Raw genomic sequence first — 17,420 nt, 5'->3', positions numbered from 1 at the left:
CATCACCCGGTTCAACAAGCTCTGTGTCAGGTGTTAGGGAACCCGGAAATGGGCTACTGGAACAATACATTTAGCTGAGACAGAGAATATGGAACTACTGGAATGTTACTACACAACTGACCCCAGGGAAAAGGGGTTACATGAAGAGTGGGGCAAATTAATACTTAGAAAACCCAAAATCTAAACTAACCAAGATATTAACTACTAGCTCGATGTTCCAACATCCGCAGTCCAAAACTGATATCACAACTTGAGATTGATGAGGTACAACAAAGTGTACAGCAAGGGGGAGCCAGGGATACAGGTACTAAGCCCCAACAACAGATAGGCAATTAACATATGGTCTACATACATCTAGCTGTATGCCAGGAGTGAGCGTGACATTGACTCACTGGTACATCACAAGGATCTAGATACTGTAAGTAAGTAGCAAAGAAAGGTAAGATGGTCACAACTGAAGTGTTGGAACTATCAGAAGGCAAAAATAGAAGATGTTTAGGGCAGCGATAAATACTTTCAGTCAATAAATACCCCGCTGGTATAATAACGAGGCCAAAGGAAGAGGCAGGGGAGAGAAGGAACCATCATTGAAGCACAAGCCCCTGCATGGCCACCGACAGACAGAAGAAGTGGCTGATATCCAGAAATCACACCAGTGGCTGAAAAAAGCTGGTCTTAAAGATAGCACAGAGGCACTAGTCATGGCAGCACAAGAACAGGCGCTGAGCACAAGATCAAAAGAGGCCGCAGTCTACCATACCAGACAGAACCCCTGCGTAAAGAAGCCCCTGAGACAGTCCAGCAAATAACAGCGCGGTGAAAGATACAGGCATGTACAGCATACATGGAAAGCCATAACCAAGTGGCTGTTATAGTGTACAGGAACATCTGTGCTGAGTATGGGCTAAGAAGTCCCAAGGTCAAAGTGGGAGGCCCCATCAAAGGTGGCTGAGAATGACAGGGCTAAGATCCTGTGGGACTTACAGATCCAGACTGAAAAACTGGTAATGGTTGACAAACAACAGAAGAAGGCAGTTGTAATAGATGAAGCAATCACAAGTGACAGCAACATCAAGAAGAGGGAACACAAGAAGCTTGGGAAATACTTAAAGAGGAGCTAAAAAAGATATGGAAAGTGGAACAGTGGTAATCGGCGCACTCACAGCTCTAACCTCAAAACTGGGACAATGGCTCCAGCAAATTCCAGGGACAACATCTGAGATCTCTGTCCAGAAGAACACAGTCCTTGGAACAGCTAAGATACTGTGTAGAACCCTGAGGTTCCCAGGCCTCTGGTAGAGGACACAAGCTTGGAGGAAGGAATAAGACTGCCCAGTATTAGGCGAGTGGGGAATTTATATATATTGTTACAATGCTAAGCTAACCTGGGCTTGTGACACAAAGGAACACAGCTAATAGAGACTAACTCAGCTCGCAACATTAATCCCCCGTCTCGTTTTCCCTACATGTTGCATTCAACGTGAGAAACGACGGACGAAGCAGCAAGGGTCCCAGACAGAAGCGAACTGCAAAGCCTACACAATCAATCAACCAATAAATACATTTGTTGAAATATCACGTGTGTGTTTATTTAACCCGTATACTAATATGGAAATATGTGCATCAATTAGCATCAATTTTCGTTGACAGGTGTACAAGTTACCTTCTTACAAGATCTAACAGTAGGAATGTGTACAAATTACCTTCCAATAAGATCTACAGTGGGAAATAAGACTGATATTTCAATACAGTTTACGGTACAGTTCTGTTCTTATGTGTCGCTAATAACCCATTAATGAGGATGTAGCAGGGAAATAAAGATGCAATGTCCTGCAGCTTCTACAGCCTATATGTGGTCGGATAGTAACAAGGCATTAAATGTTCTAATGTCTTAACTGTGGAAGTAGAGTGTCGATGAAGCATGTATTAGTATATTTACATATACAGTATGTACCACCTACAAACACCACAGGACTCCGGAGAGCATCCAGGCATGAGAGACTTAAGTAGCGGCAGATGTGACGATGTGGTTTGACATTACCAGTAGCGTGGTTTTCTTTTAATAAGCACTGGTATTTGGTTTATAGAGTGTAATTTGTAAAAAATCCTATGAAAAATCGAGGAAGGGATGAAGTGACCCTGCCCGGAGGAAGCCCGGGGCCCCCGTCTGGAGCCAGGCCCAGATGGAGGGCTCGTCAGCGAGCGTCTGGTGGCCGGGTTTGCCACGGAGCCCGGTCGGGCACAGCCCGAAAAAGCTACGTGGCGGACATCCCTCCATCCCATGGGCCCACCACCTGTGGGAGGAACCGCTGGGGTCGGGTGCGCTGCCACATGGGTGGCAGTGAAGGTCAGGGGCCTCGACGGACCAGACCCGGGCAGCAGAGGCTGGCTCTGGGGACGTGGAATGTCACCTCTCTGTGGGGGAAGGAGCCGGAACTTGTGCGGGAGGTGGAGCGCTACCGGTTAGATCTGGTGGGGCTTACCTCTACGCACAGTCTTGGTTCTGGAACCATACTCCTGGATAGGGGTTGGACTCTTTTCTTCTCCGGAGTTGCCCAGGGTGTGAGGCGCCGGGCGGGTGTGGGGATACTCACAAGCCCCCGGCTGAGCGCCGCTACGTTGGAGTTTAACCCGGTGGACGAGAGGGTCGCCTCCCTACGCCTGCGGGTTGTGGGGGGAAAAACTCTGACTGTTGTTTGTGCATATGCACCAAACAAGAGTTCAGAGTATTCGGCCTTCTTGGAGACCTTGAGTGGAGTCCTGCATGGGGCTCCAGTTGGGGACTCCATAGTTCTGCTGGGGGGACTTCAACGCGCACGTGGGTAATGATGGAGACACATGGAGAGGCGTGATTGGGAGGAACGGCCTCCCTGATCTAAACCAGAGTGGTTGTTTGTTGTTGGACTTCTGTGCTAGTCATGGATTGTCTATAACGAACACCATGTTCGAACATAGGGATGCTCATAAGTGTACTTGGTACCAGAGCACCCTAGGCCAAAGGTCAATGATCGATTTTATAATCGTTTCATCTGATCTGAGGCCATATGTTTTGGACACTCGGGTGAAGAGAGGGGCGGAGCTGTCAACCGATCACCATCTGGTGGTGAGTTGGGTCAGGGGTGGGGGAAGACTCTGGACAGACCTGGTAAGCCCAAACGGGTAGTGCGGGTAAATTGGGAACGTCTGGAGGAGGCCCCTGTCCGACAGACTTTCAACTCACACCTCCGGCGGAGCTTTTCGTGCATCCCTGTGGAGGCTGGGGGCATTGAACCCGAGTGGACAATGTTCAAAGTTTCCATTGCTGAAGCTGCGGTGAGGAGCTGTGGTCTTAGGGTCTTAGGTGCCTCAAGGGGCGGTAACCCACGAACACCGTGGTGGACACCGGTGGTCAGGGAAGCCGTCCGACTGAAGAAGGAGTCTTTCCGGGATATGTTATCCCAGATGACTCCGGAGGCAGTTGCAAGGTACCGAAGGGCCCGAAGGGCTGCAGCCTCTGCCGTGAAAGAGGCAAAGCAGCGTGTGTGGGAGAAGTTCGGAGAAGACATGGAGAAGGACTTTCGGTCGGCACCAAGGTGCTTCTGGAAAACCGTTCGCCACCTAAGGAGGGGAGCGGGGAACCATCCAAGCTGTGTACAGTAAGGATGGGACGCTGTTGACCTCAACTGAGGAGGTAATAGGGCGGTGGAAGGAGCACTTTGAGGAACTCCTAAATCCGACTAATACGCCCTCTATGGTAGAGGCAGAGCTGGAGGATGAGGGGGATTGGCATCAATTTCCCTGGTGGAGGTTGCTGAGGTAGTTAAACAACTCCACAGTGGCAAAGCCCCAGGAATTGATGAGATCCGTCCCAGAAATGCTTAAAGCTCTGGGTGTGGAGGGGTTGTCTTGGTTGACACGCCTCTTCAACATTGCGTGGAAGTCTGGGACGGTGCCTAAGGAGTGGCAGACCGGGGTGGTGGTTCCCCTTTTTAAAAAGGGGGACCAGAGGGTGTGTGCCAATTACAGGGGTATCACACTTCTCAGCCTCCCCGGTAAAGTCTACTCGAAGGTGCTGGAAAGGAGGGTTCGGTCGATAGTCGAATCTCAGGTTGAAGAGGAACAATGCGGATTCCGTCCTGGTCGTGGGAACAACGGACCAGATCTTTACTCTTGCAAGGATCCTGGAGGGAGCCTGGGAGTATGCCCAACCAGTCTACATGTGTTTTGTGGATCTGGAGAAGGCGTATGACCGGGTGCCCCGGGAGATACTGTGGGAGGTGCTGCGGGAGTACGGGGTGAGGGGTCCCTTCTCAGGGCCATCCAATCTCTGTACGACCAAAGCGAGAGCTGTGTCCGGGTTCTCGGCAGTAAGTCGGACTCGTTTCAGGTGAGAGTTGGCCTCCGCCAGGGCTGCGCTTTGTCACCAATCCTGTTTGTAGTATTTATGGACAGGATATCGAGGCGTAGTCGGGGGTGGAGAGGGGTTGCAGTTCGGTGGGCTGGGGATCTCATCGCTGCTTTTTGCAGATGATGTGGTCCTGATGGCATCATCGGCCTGTGACCTTCAGCACTCACTGGATCGGTTCGCAGCCGAGTGTGAAGCGGCTGGGATGAGGATCAGCACCTCTAAATCGGAGGCCATGGTTCTCAGCAGGAAACCGATGGAGTGCCTTCTCCAGGTAGGGAATGAGTCCTTACCCCAAGTGAAGGAGTTCAAGTACCTTGGGGTCTTGTTCGCGAGTGAGGGGACAATGGAGCGGGAGATTGGTCGGAGAATCGGCACAGCAGGTGCGGTATTACATTCAATTTATCGCACCGTTGTGACGAAAAAGAGAGCTGAGCCAGAAGGCAAAGCTCTCGATCTACCGGTCAGTTTTTGTTCCTACCCTCACCTATGGTCATGAAGGCTGGGTCATGACCGAAAGAACAAGATCCAGGGTACAAGCGGCCGAAATGGGTTTCCTCAGGAGGGTAGCTGGCGTCTCCCTTAGAGATAGGGTGAGAAGCTCAGTTATCCGTGAGGAGCTCGGAGTAGAGCCGCTGCTCCTTTGCGTCGAAAGGAGCCAGTTGAGGTGGTTCGGGCATCTGGTAAGGATGCCCCCTGGGCGCCTCCCTAGGGAGGTGTTCCAGGCACGTCCAGCTGGGAGGAGGCCTCGGGGGAGACCCAGGACTAGGTGGAGGGATTATATCTCTAACCTGGCCTGGGAACGCCTCGGGATCCCCCAGTCGGAGCTGGTTAATGTGGCCCGGGAAAGGGAAGTTTGGGGTCCCCTGCTGGAGCTGCTACCCCCGCGACCCGACCCCGGATAAGCGGATGAAGATGGATGGATGGATGGATGGTATTTGGTTTATAGAGTGTAATTTGTATAATGTATTGTCTAGTATATTTTGAGTTTAATACGGCAATATATGCATTTCTAGTTACAGCATAATTTAGGTGTATGGTTTCTAATTAGCGTATAACTGTGTTCGTTTTCTGTCTAATAAAGACCACATAATTTCTTGTTTTGGTCTAATTTGATACAAAGTATGGCTTATTACATATTTTAAATGTACCGTAAACATGAAACTGTAAGTGTGACCCATATGCCTACCAAATTTCATATATCTAAGTAAGAACCCACTGCAGGGGCTACTACTTTGACATTTTGTAGGGGCCGTTATCGAGCCAATTTGCCATGCCCAAGCCCTAGACTCCCGATTAGATGTAAATTTACACCAGTAATAATAAGTGTGCACAGTTTCCTAACTTTCTAGGCATGTTTAGCCCCTCAAAAATGTGATTCATTTGGTGGAATAATACGAATTTTATCAATTGTAATAGGGCCTTCGCCAACCGACATCGTCGGTGCTCGGGCCCTAATAACATCTAAATTATAAGTAGTGATTGAATGCTGCACACCGGTCTTTAATAATTTCTACCAGCAGCTGTGGATGATATTAATAATCATCTGTCACTTAATTCAACCAATCAGGATTGTTTTTAATATCTGCTGGAGTTCTGTTTTCCTTACACTAGGTCAGGATTCAAACCAAGTTCCCACCTGACAGCAGTGCTCATTATTTTAATGAACAAAAAACTAGAGTGAGTTTTTTGTCACCTGCAGGGTCATACTTACACAACCGCTGAAGTCTCTCTGAGTGACGAGAGGGGAAAGAGTTGTGCTGAAATGTATGACTGCTTATCAGTATGCAGAATGAATTCCTATTATCTACAACATCTTTAATTAGATGTATTCACTCTTAAAGGTGCAATATGTATATATTTACTGTATTAAATCCAAAAATGACCACAATGTCATCAGATATTAAGGTAACCTGCTAAGCTGAAATACTATTATAGTTTTCTGACAACGCTAAAGCCAGTATTTTGTCCTTTGAAATTTCCCGTTCCGTTCTGTTTATGTTTTGGCCTGTGTGTTGGTATCAACTGCCCATTCTGACAACCGGGCCGTGTTGCCAGATGGTCTGTAAAAACGCAAACGCAACGCACTACAGCTGTAGTTACAGCCATTGAGGCAGCAAACAAACAACGGGATCAATGGAGATAGATTCTACTCAACCTAAAAAACTTTGGGATGTTTCTAACAGTTGCATGACCAGAGACGTAACGAACCCCAGGTAAATATTGGAGATGTATTTGAAAGATGGAGACAGCTTGGAGCCCAAAAGGACGCCGAGTTGGTTAATTTCCTCCTGAACAGGTAAGCATTAGCTTCAGGCTAATTTCTCACGGCTACTAGGGGCGGGCATTTTCAGTCATTTCAACATTCATGTACTCACATTTCATTTTATAGAGTAACGTTACACAAGTTAGTTGCTCGCAAAACAATTGAGACACAGCCAGTGAAGTGATCCCGATTGGTCACACCTTAACTGCTAACGTTACCAGAGGACCAGGCAAGTGGGCCACGGCTGTTTACAACGTGTAACGTTAGCCTGTTAAGCAGCCGTAGCCGACAAATGGTGAGTAATTTTAAGGCAAGAAATGGTGGCTGTAAATCGGTAGAGAGGACCGTGAGTTTGCGCTGTTTTTAGCAGTTGTTGTTTCCGTAATTACATATTGGACCTTTAAAACAAGCCAGGGCCAGGACATAAGTAAGAGAGGGGTGGTTAAAAAAAGGAACCACTGAAGATACCCTGGAAGTACAAGTAATGCCATTTAAAGATAAAAACAAAACAGCAACAAGATCTGGCAAGAACACCACAACTACATTCAATGAAGAAAAACAGTTGCAACAACACTGCCACTTCCTACGTGGATGGAGAAACTCAGTAGTATCTTTAGGTGAGGTGGTATGTGTGGTTTGGCTAACTAGCTAACTATGTATGTGTTAATGTATATGTATGAGGGGGAAGATTAATTACTTACAGCAAATTCAAGTGGGAAAAAAGTTCTAAAAAAGTAAATACAAATAGGAATGGAAGTCTTAAGTTTTTGTCACTTTTGCTGACGCTTTTGGCACTTTTTTTTCAACATTTTTGCCACTTTTTTGCCACTTTTTCCAACGTTTTTTGCGATGTTTTTGTTGGTTTTTGTCAACCTGTTCGTCGCTTTTTTCTTTGATAGCTGAGTTACTTTTTTGGATCTTAATGTCGACCAAACTGTAAGTGAGAAGGCTATATGAGACATGCAATAATACAATAAAAGATGCTTGACTTTTTGGATAAAATAAAAGCATGTGAATGTCTGGCCCTTGATGTGATTCTTATTTTCCAGTGTGGCTCTTAGTGAAAATGAGTTTGACACTCCTGGTCCAGAATATTCTCCAGAACAACTTTCAAGGTATTTTATGCAAAAAAAATATGCTGAAAGCATAATATGGCAAACTCAAGCCTTTAAGAGTTGTCCACGCTTGCAAACTTTCCAGCGTGGCCTCCCTTTGGCAAAGGGGAGGAGGGTTCTCTGCATCAGCCATATGCTTGGCCAGAAAGTGGTATTTGAGACTGGATGTACTCCAGTGGTAACTCAATTCACAGTGAACCATCTGGAAGGGCTTTAAACTGAACTTGCCATTCATGAAACCCTTTTCTTTAACCATTTCTGCTCAAGGAGGTTTGTTTCTGCTATCCATCCATAACATTACTGCTGCATAGCTTTCAGATTTCCAAACTATGGAGCGGCCCAGGCCCAAATCACAGAGCGTGCATGCATTAATCGCACGTCAAAAAAATGTGTGGCGTTACAAGGAATTTGGAATGGAAGGAAATTTGTTATTATCGCGTTAACTTTGACAGCCCTTGTATATTTATAATATTATTATTAATAGTAATTATAATACTATTACAAACAGAATTTAGGACAAACATATATCATAATGTGCCACAAAAAACACTTAGTTAAAACAACCTCCTCTTTGTAAAAGGGCACTCTGGCTGCAACTGTGATTTGGGGATGTCCTGGTGTATTAGATGCATGCAATTTACTCACTAGGTTGTGGGTATGAATCAGGCTCTTGGGTAATGGGGCATGTCATCTGTTTTCTCTCTCTTCTTTATCCTCTGCCTGCTACGGGGACTGCCCATTTCTCTGACGCTCCATTGTTCCGACCTCTCAATAACCCGAAAACTTCCCTTTGGTCCTACAGCCCACTAGTCCGGCGTCCCTTTGTTTCGAAAAAATAAACCCTCTGCTCCGATATTCCATTGTTCCGACCATATAGGGTTATGGTTAGGGACAATTATTTATAATATTTCTTTAGGATTTTTGCCTTGACATGTCGGGAATACCGAAGTTTCCTGTTTGAAACAGCCAAGATGAGGCGTCTTCTCACTGATCAAGTTAGTTTCACATTGGTTATTGCAGGGATATGCCCCATTCCTATTAATTATCATTGCAGGCTTATGGAAATATAAATACATATGCAACCCAAAACTAACTTCACCCTGTTGGACTTTGGACTTAGCCTACATTTTTATTTCAGTTTTTCAAAGATAGGCTAAACATTTAAATGTGTTAATAAGTTAGAGAAAAGTAATCTTGCTTGTTATTTTTGATTCAGATTTTAGATTATAGCAGGTGATCCACAAAAGCCTATATGGTCGGAGCAATGGGATGTTGGAGCAGAGTTTTGTTTTTGTTTTGTTTTTTCTAAACAAAGGGACGTCGGACTAGTGGGCTGTAGGACCAAAGGGAATTTTTCGGGTTATTGAGAGGTCGGAACAATGGAGTGTCGGAGAAATGACACCACCTCAAAGAGCAGAGGGAAAGCATCCTTTAAAAGAGTGCTGCTTTGACAGTTTGGCATCGCCAGTGGCCATATAACTTTACAATGCGTAGTAAAAAATGATTACAGTGTTATACAGCCCCACAGGATTAGGGAGCCAGCACCATTTTGGCATGTAATGGGAATTGTAAAGAGATCTGAGCAGCAGTGTTGTCAAGAGCATACACAGTGATACAGAGCAAATCCACCTATTTGCTGAATCCCTGTTGACTCCTAGTGGATGATAGGATTATGGTATACCGACCTAACAGCATAATTACCTTTGATTCATACCAGATAATGAGCTGCCATTATACCAAGCTCCAACATTACACTACACTACATGATTCAAGCCCTGATAACTTAACTGATAAGATAAAATTGTAAAAATAGTAGTAGGTAGTTGAAATTTCAAATGAATTGTAAAATCCAAAAGCAGTTGAACAATGAGTTGGAGAGAAGGAGATGAATGCAGTTGAAAAATCAGTTGATGTCAGTTGAGCACTGAAAGCAGTTACATCTTATTGTAAGAGTAAAGGGTGAAAGCATTTGGACTGCAAGTTGGAAGGTGTCTGCTAGATTTTCACAATGTGCCACGTACCAAGAGCAGCTCTCTGCTCTGCTCCGCTCAAAACAGTGCTATGTCTCTATTTGACATAGCCGGGCAGCGTTGCACAGGCCGGGGAGGAAGTGGATGGCTACAAACATTTTCAAAATTAACACTGTCAAGTCAAACTGGAGTTTGAAGAATAATGTTAAAAACGATGTTGTATTATTACTATGCTTTTAACTTAAGGCATCTAGCCCACTGTTCACTTCCTCCTGAGAGAGCCCCACCCTGGTATTGTATTGAGCAATCTGTTGTTGCCCCATTATCGCCCTTACAATGCCTCTGTTGTTGTGCCTCTCATCTGTTGAACTGTATGGTGAGGCAAAAACACATCCGATAATCTCTCACTTAAATGTCGTTTGGACCAAAGTGGCCCGGCTGAACTGGATCCATATCTAAATTCTCAAATGTTTGGCGAAATCCAAAGTTATGTATTGGTAGATCTCCCCTTTTTGGGAGGGACTGGTTGGAAAAGGGAATTGTCCCACTCGGGGATCTGTATCTCGGTGGCATATTGAAATCATTTGAGGATGTGGTACAGAAATTTGGAATCTCTAGGTCTCAATCTTTTAGATTTTTGCAACTTTGCCATCTGTTAGTGGGGATTATTGAATCCAGTTCTTCAGGTACCAGAAGGCACCAGAATGTTTAAGTAAGGTGTTGTTGAAATATGGAAAAGGTCATGAGGCATCTGGGTATTTTACTATGCACAACCTGGGGGATGGAGCCTGGACAGCCCTCAAAAAGACATGGGAAAGAAATCTGAGTATTACACTGGATGATGAGGAGCGGGACAGAATTTGTAGGAAAATTAAAACTGTCACGCGATATGAGGGTGCGCCTCATTCAGTTCAAGATTATACATCACTTCTATTGGACTCCCTCCAGATTGTTTAGAATTGGCCTGAAAACCAAATTGATGACTTCATGTCCTACGGTCCTGTGATAAGGTCCAGGAATTTCGGACTGGGATTCCTGATAACCTATGTCTGATTGCAGGGACCCATTCAGCCCAAGATTATTTGTTCTGGGAGATGAGTCAATTCTAAGTGGGATGGAAAGGCACATAAGAAGCTGGGTCCAGACTAGTTTAATGACAGCCAGACAGGCTTTTGAAAAAACAGCTTGTCAGATTGGATGAAGAAGAAAATGGGGAAAGTACCTGAGCTTTTTGGAGGGCTCCTAAGAAGCTTTGTGCTGGGGAGAAATGTTTATGATGAGCTTATGTGTTGTCATTTATACATGTTTATTTGGTTTATGGTTTATTGTCTATTTCGTTGAATGCTCTTAAATATTGTAATTGTTGTGTCATCTTTTCTAGATATTTGTCTGGGTGGGGGGGGGGATTCATGTTGCGAGTTGTATGTTTTGTATTTTGTTTAAAAATGTAAATAAAAAAATTGACAACAATTTCCTTAAAAAGAACATTCTTTGCTGGGACTTGACTACGTTGTCACGTAAGGGCCCTGCTCATGTTGCATAGACATTTTAATTGCATTGTGTCTGTTAAGAGGCACAAAGCCAACAACTGGCATTTTAGCTAACTGGGAGCTCTGGACGTAGCTGCAGCAACTCCAGTTTGCTAGCACCGATTTACCTCGTTTTTTTTTCTTATCGACAGTACTCGGAGATATATAGCGATCAAGATTCAGGTAAAAATCGGCCGGAATTCTCCTTTAATCTGTCAGTCCATGTGTCCCATTCAGGTTTGTGGTCGAGCACAATGCCAAGGTACTTGTACTCTGTGACTGTTTCTAGGATCCCCATATATCAAAGTGGGGTTAGGGGATTGTGCTTTTCTAAAATCAATTTACATCTCCTTTGTTTTGTAGATATTTAAGATAAGGTTTGACTTCTCAAACCAGTCAATAAAAAAAGTCAAGAACTGACCCATGTTCCTCTTCCTGGTCATATAGGAGACTAACCAGGGCAGTATCATCTGTGTACGTAGAACTGGATCCATTATTAAATTAAAATGCCCCCTAGAACAATATTGTGGTTTCCTACAGCTTGTAATTTAATTTCCAAATCTATAAAAATGCCTGATCATCTACATTAGGTACATATATGTTAGCCAGAATTAGTTCTTGCCCTTGTATTTTAGTCAGAACGACAATAACTATATATCACTAATCTGCAGACCTAAGTGTGGGAGTGTGTGTATTTACCTGAATGTCCTTCAGTCTCTGTTCCATTATAGGATACTCTGTAACAGCCGTAGATGGGATGGCCAGCTTGGCCTCGCACTGTTGTAACCATGCCAACAGTGTCAATATGGTTTCCTTATAACGAGCCGGGGGCAAGCTCTCCAAAACTAGAGACAGACAGAGAAAGACAGAGAGATATGTCAGAGAAGGGGTCAGTTTAGTGTTGCTGAAAAGACTTAAAAACACTGAATTACACGTTTTACTTTCATATCCAAACCTACTGTATTGACAAATACCATCCTGAATACATATTTTATAAACAAAAATCTTCTATCCTGCAGTGTAAGAAATCCTTCTGATGCTGCTGTGCTAGGTGATGTTGGGAAGGTTTGTCTTTCCAAAATAATTGTTGACTAAGGGACCGTTCGGTATTTATGGAATGGACCACCGGAGGAAAATAGGGGAGGGTCATGTCTTTTTATTCTTTGCTGAGGGGAGGGTCATCCAACATTTTTCAGTCCAGAGGGGGGGGTCACCCAACTTTTGTATTCATGAAACAGCATTTCAAAGCGGCTTGTTTGGTGCATATTTTTCCATGTAGCTCTTAGTCTCGGCCCTCCTTCGCTACCAGATGGGTCTGATCCATGAGTTTGCTGTGGGGCAGGGGGAGTTGCCCCCTGGTGGCTGAAACGGATAATTGCATTGTTTAAAAAATTAGTGGAATAATTACGTCTGACATTGTTCAGATATTTTATAAATATCTTAAATAACACAAAACTACTAAATGGTGGTAGGTAATACATCTGATTTCATATACTGCATTAGTAAAAACAAGTATTTCCTGGCTGACGATGGCAGCAGCAGGACGCTAGTCTGGACATCTTACCGTGCCAAGGTTGTTATAAAGGTTTCCTAAATGCCACATTTGATGTCAGCTTACTAATTAATTGCGGGTTTTGTGTAGATTTGGACTTTTATATGTTTATTCCACTTTGTTTAAACGGCGAAGTGGATGAAGCCTAGTGACGAGTCCATAGCAACCAGTTTGTGTGTTGAATGTTACCCAGAGTGCCTTGCTGAATGGTCTCAATATTTTATTGTTTTATTTCAAGTGAATACTAGTTTACTAGAGGAGTAACTTAGTATTTGAAGTAATGCGGTAATGCAGGAAGTGTGCATTTAGTTTCCATGCTTATTGTGTTTCCACAACAATGTTAGTGAGTAAATCTACTGAAATGGCCACCACACCATAACAGAGGAGTGGGATGCGTCAGATGCAGAATGCAGAGGTTTAGTCACATATGTCATGGCTTTTAAAAAACAATGGGAATCTGTATATTTGCCAAGTGCAAACCAGTACAGAAGGTATTGATAAATTGCTGGGGGAGGGTCATGCCTTTTTTCCAAATTGTTTTAGAGGGTCATAGAAATTTTTTTTACTGGCGAGGGGAGGGTCATGTCTTTTTTGGCTAAAGGTCCCAAAACTCCTCCGGTGGCCCCTTAAATAAATAACTAATAGTCCCTAATGTCTGTTTTTTTGTTTTTACCTTTGTGTACAATTGGAAAGAACCCATCGAAGAACAAAAGCCTCTTTTGCTGGGATGTGCTATATTTAATTTTTACTCAATTTAAGTGCACCAGTTGACATCAACCACTGAATTCTTCTTTACAGGCTAAGACTCTGGGCTAGAATTTCTAGTATTACTAGTATTAACTTGTTCTGTGCTTTCATATACAATCATATCTCTTCCTTGGAGTGCCTCATGAGACAACTCTGGGTGCTATTTTATTTTCCCTACATATGCTTACTCTGGGTAATATAATTAAAATGCTATTGTGGCTTATTAAATTTTTATGCTGACAAACAACACAGTTATACCTTCCGATAACGCCCACTGAGCTTGGAATGCTGTACATTATATTTGTAGAACTATACTTAAAGTCTGGATGGAAACCGCTTTTCTTAGGCTAAATCTTGACAAGAAAGATATATAATGGCCCTCATATATTTCTCATTTGCCATGGCTCATTTGGCACCCTGTTACTTTATCCACTCATTTCTATGTGTTAAGCCTGTATTATTTTATTCCTGTTTTTACCAGCAGCATGGCTCTAGGGATGGCAATGACAGTCGGTCCACAACTGCTGAACAGATTTCCATACAATTTTGGACAGACATTCATGGTCCCCAGGTGGCAAACATACTTTGCTGATCTTCACATCGACTTGATGTTGAGCTCCATCATCAGCTCAAAATCATATTGTAAACTAATACATTCTAAACCTGTTGCATTGTCATTGTAAGTATATTAGCATGGTGATGTTAGGGCAAGTACAGCCTTAAACAGCTGCTAGCATGGCTGTTGGCCATTTTTTTTATTTTATTGTGATTGTATATTCATGTAGTAATATTTTTAACTATTGCATTCATCGCAATTTTTGACTTTCATATTTCTATGACGTAATACTCTGGTAAACATTTCAATTAATTCCAATAAAACTTCCCTGATTTGAACTGACTTAAAAGAAACGTGATGACCTGACCTGACTTCAGAGGCAGCGAGAGAGAGAAGGCCAACAAAGAAAATGTATCATTTAAATAACTGCCACATTCCTTTCAGAGAAATTCCTTTCTTTATGCTTCTCAACTGTACTTGAATTCGGCCCAGTAATCTGTTGTGCATCCTATACACATCCATGGCCAAGTTGTTGAAGATGTGTGTTGGATATCTCACCCCTGGCATGAGTGAGAAAAGCGCAGTCTGTGGCACGATAGAAGAAGCTGTCTGAGTGAGTGAAAAAGTAGTTTGTCAGCTTGGCTGTCAGCATTTTTCTTCTCTCTTCTAATTTTTCCCACCCTCTACATCTTTCTCCTCAATGTCAGGGTCATTTTTTCAGTAGCTATATCTTTTGTTTTCTCATTTCCTTCTATCATTACATACCTCATTGATATAAATAGCCATCTGCTCTCATTTTTGTAACAGCGTCTGCCTGATTTAGTTTTTCTCATCTTAATGGTCGCAGCTTTTAGCTTCTTTTTCTATCTCATTAAGTCTCATTGCCATTGTTTTCACAGAGATGATCTTAATCAGGAGGATACTCACAGTTCTTACAATTAGAGCCTTTCAATGACATTTTCCTTGATTCCTCTTAATTGAGAATGTAGATTGCTTAAAAACTTTGCAGCATTACTTGATAACCGGGGGGAACTGTCAAAGCCCTGTAGGTTCTCAGAGAGAATTAGGAAAATCCAAATCTAATTGTGAAAAGTGTTACCTCCCAAAAAGCCCCAAAAGGATTATCCTATAGACCACCATTATAAAAGAGACTGTTTTTTATTATATATATAAAAAAAACAGACTTGACAGGATTCCTCTAACTGTGCAAATAAGAGGAATTATTACTCTTTGTATTACTAATTTTAAACCCAGGAAGGCTTTACATTTGTAAAACTTCTCCAGAGAATAGAAAAGCTATTTTAATGTGTTTGTCATCCCAATGTAATGTAAGTAGGGATGGATACCAAGGGCCGGTCTTGAATTTGGTACCAGGTTCTGATTGGTCAGAACCGTAACATTGATTCAAATTCAATTCAAAAATTCAATTCAAAAAAGTGCTGCTAACTTTCAGTTATGAAATCTGTTTCAGAAATGCTGTTCACTGTTAGGATGGAATATGTGTGCCTTCTAAATCGTTGCCATTTTGGTCACCTGTGATAGGTGATAGGTAGGTTTAAACTGTTTCCACAACTACAAATAATGAGGTACATACTAGTAAGTTAAATGATGCTCTACACCCTGAGATGAAAATTCAATTGAGAAGGTCCTGAGCCAATCTACAGGACTAAGATCAAAGCCAAATTCAGGCATTTCTTTGATTATTGGTATTGGCTATAAAGAGCCTGATGTTTGTTCTGGGTGAAGCAGCAATCCAGGAGCACTGATGGACTTTTGTTGCATTTCTCTCTTTCTTCTTTCCAGGAGATTTCAGTGCTGAATTCATAGAGCATGCTACCTTACAGTCCTGTAAAACATTGTTTAGACTTGGTCAATTACTGCTGCTAACTGTTTTTTGCTTTTGTTTGGAATGGAATGAGGGATAGTTTAATTTTATGTGGCAATTATAATAGCTTGTTTGATAAAATTCTCAGGCTTTTACACATTTTTTATATAATTTCAGGTCATTATTACATTGTTTAACATCTCTAAGGCAGCCAGTCTGTAAGTCTGGTGTCATTCAAAGATTCATGGACTTACCTACAAAAGTTAAATTCTTTGTATTCATATATATATATGATATGATATGTATCAGTCTGTACTGACTAAATACCAATATGATCCGTTGTTCCTCCAGTAGTGCGCACTGTATTGAGAAAATAGCTGAAATGGCCTGAACGGAGTCAGCTTTCACTGCTGAATTTTAATATTGTCTGGTAATATTTTATTACTTTAGTAAATTACTTTTGGTGACTTCATGGACAGTAAAAAAAAATAGAAAAAAATGTAAGCACTTACTGTAACAAAGGGTACCCACCAACTGATCGAAAATAGAGGCCACTTAAACTAAAGGGACCACGAGGTGTAGTGAAAAAGGTCAACTCTGAACTGAATTGCTGGGATTACGTTTTTTCAATTAATCAGCATATCTCCTCTCTCACCCAGTTGTAACTGTCTCTCTCTCGCCCTCAGATCCTCCAGGACCTTTTGGTAGTGCTCTTTGAGGGCATTGATGTCGGCATCCAGGAAGGCTGAAGCGTCCTCCTCCCCTTCCTTCTCCTCCTTCAGCTCCTTCAACTGCTTCTCCAAAACATCCACTTGAGGCAGCAGGGAGGCCAGGCGAGCTACTTCCTCCTGCCAGGACAAGGGGGAGAGGGGGGTTGGGTCACATCATGAATGAACCGAATAGGGAGAGAGTAGGCCTATTAGTCAACCACACAGGTCAACTCTGTTACCATGGAGATTTTGGGAATAAAATGCAATGGTAATTCTGTATATACTAATGCAATAAAAACTGATTATTGTATAGGTATTGCGTTTTCATTTTTAAAGCTCCATTCCATTTGCCTTATGCTTAAGCAATTGTATTATACAAAAAATGTTTACATACACTACCAACAGGAAACTGGATCAGCTCAGCAAAACTGAAATGTAGCTATGACTTTTTTCCTCCTGAACTATACAGAGAGAACAGGAATAAATCACTGCATTGTCAATATATGAAGAGCAGAGAAGAACAGAACAGTGTGTAGTTGAATATCTTGTTCAATACTGTTTAACATCCGTTTACCACCACAGTAAAAAGCAAAAGTTGGAGTTATAACCGAGGGTCTAATTTTAGGTTGATTTGGTTGAAAAGTCAGTCTCCTGCTGAAGTTTAATGTTTCCAGCTGACTTAGTAGTGAGGCTCTGCAGCCCAGCCTTCTGATGAACATCCAGCTGGATCTTCAATAGGTTCCTGTGTCGGGGGTCCCGGTCATCG

General features: G+C 42.8%; 1 protein-coding gene across 2 annotated transcripts in view; it reads right to left on the bottom strand.

Annotated features, from left to right (window-relative positions):
• LOC144512721 (dystrophin-like) overlaps positions 1-17,420 on the bottom strand; it is a 377,468-nt gene that overhangs the window by 228,355 nt on the left and 131,693 nt on the right. For both annotated transcript variants that reach the window (XM_078243603.1, XM_078243602.1), the window contains 2 exons: positions 16,600-16,792; positions 11,964-12,109 (listed from right to left, as the gene is read on the bottom strand). In XM_078243603.1, the coding sequence (XP_078099729.1) occupies positions 11,964-12,109; positions 16,600-16,792 (339 nt within the window). The remainder of the gene's footprint in view (positions 1-11,963; positions 12,110-16,599; positions 16,793-17,420) is intronic.

Source organism: Sander vitreus, chromosome 24, assembly GCF_031162955.1.
Source record: "Sander vitreus isolate 19-12246 chromosome 24, sanVit1, whole genome shotgun sequence".
Taxonomy (NCBI): domain Eukaryota; kingdom Metazoa; phylum Chordata; class Actinopteri; order Perciformes; family Percidae; genus Sander; species Sander vitreus.
The sequence above is the reverse complement of the archived record's forward strand: the minus strand, read 5'-3'. Positions and strand labels throughout refer to the sequence as shown.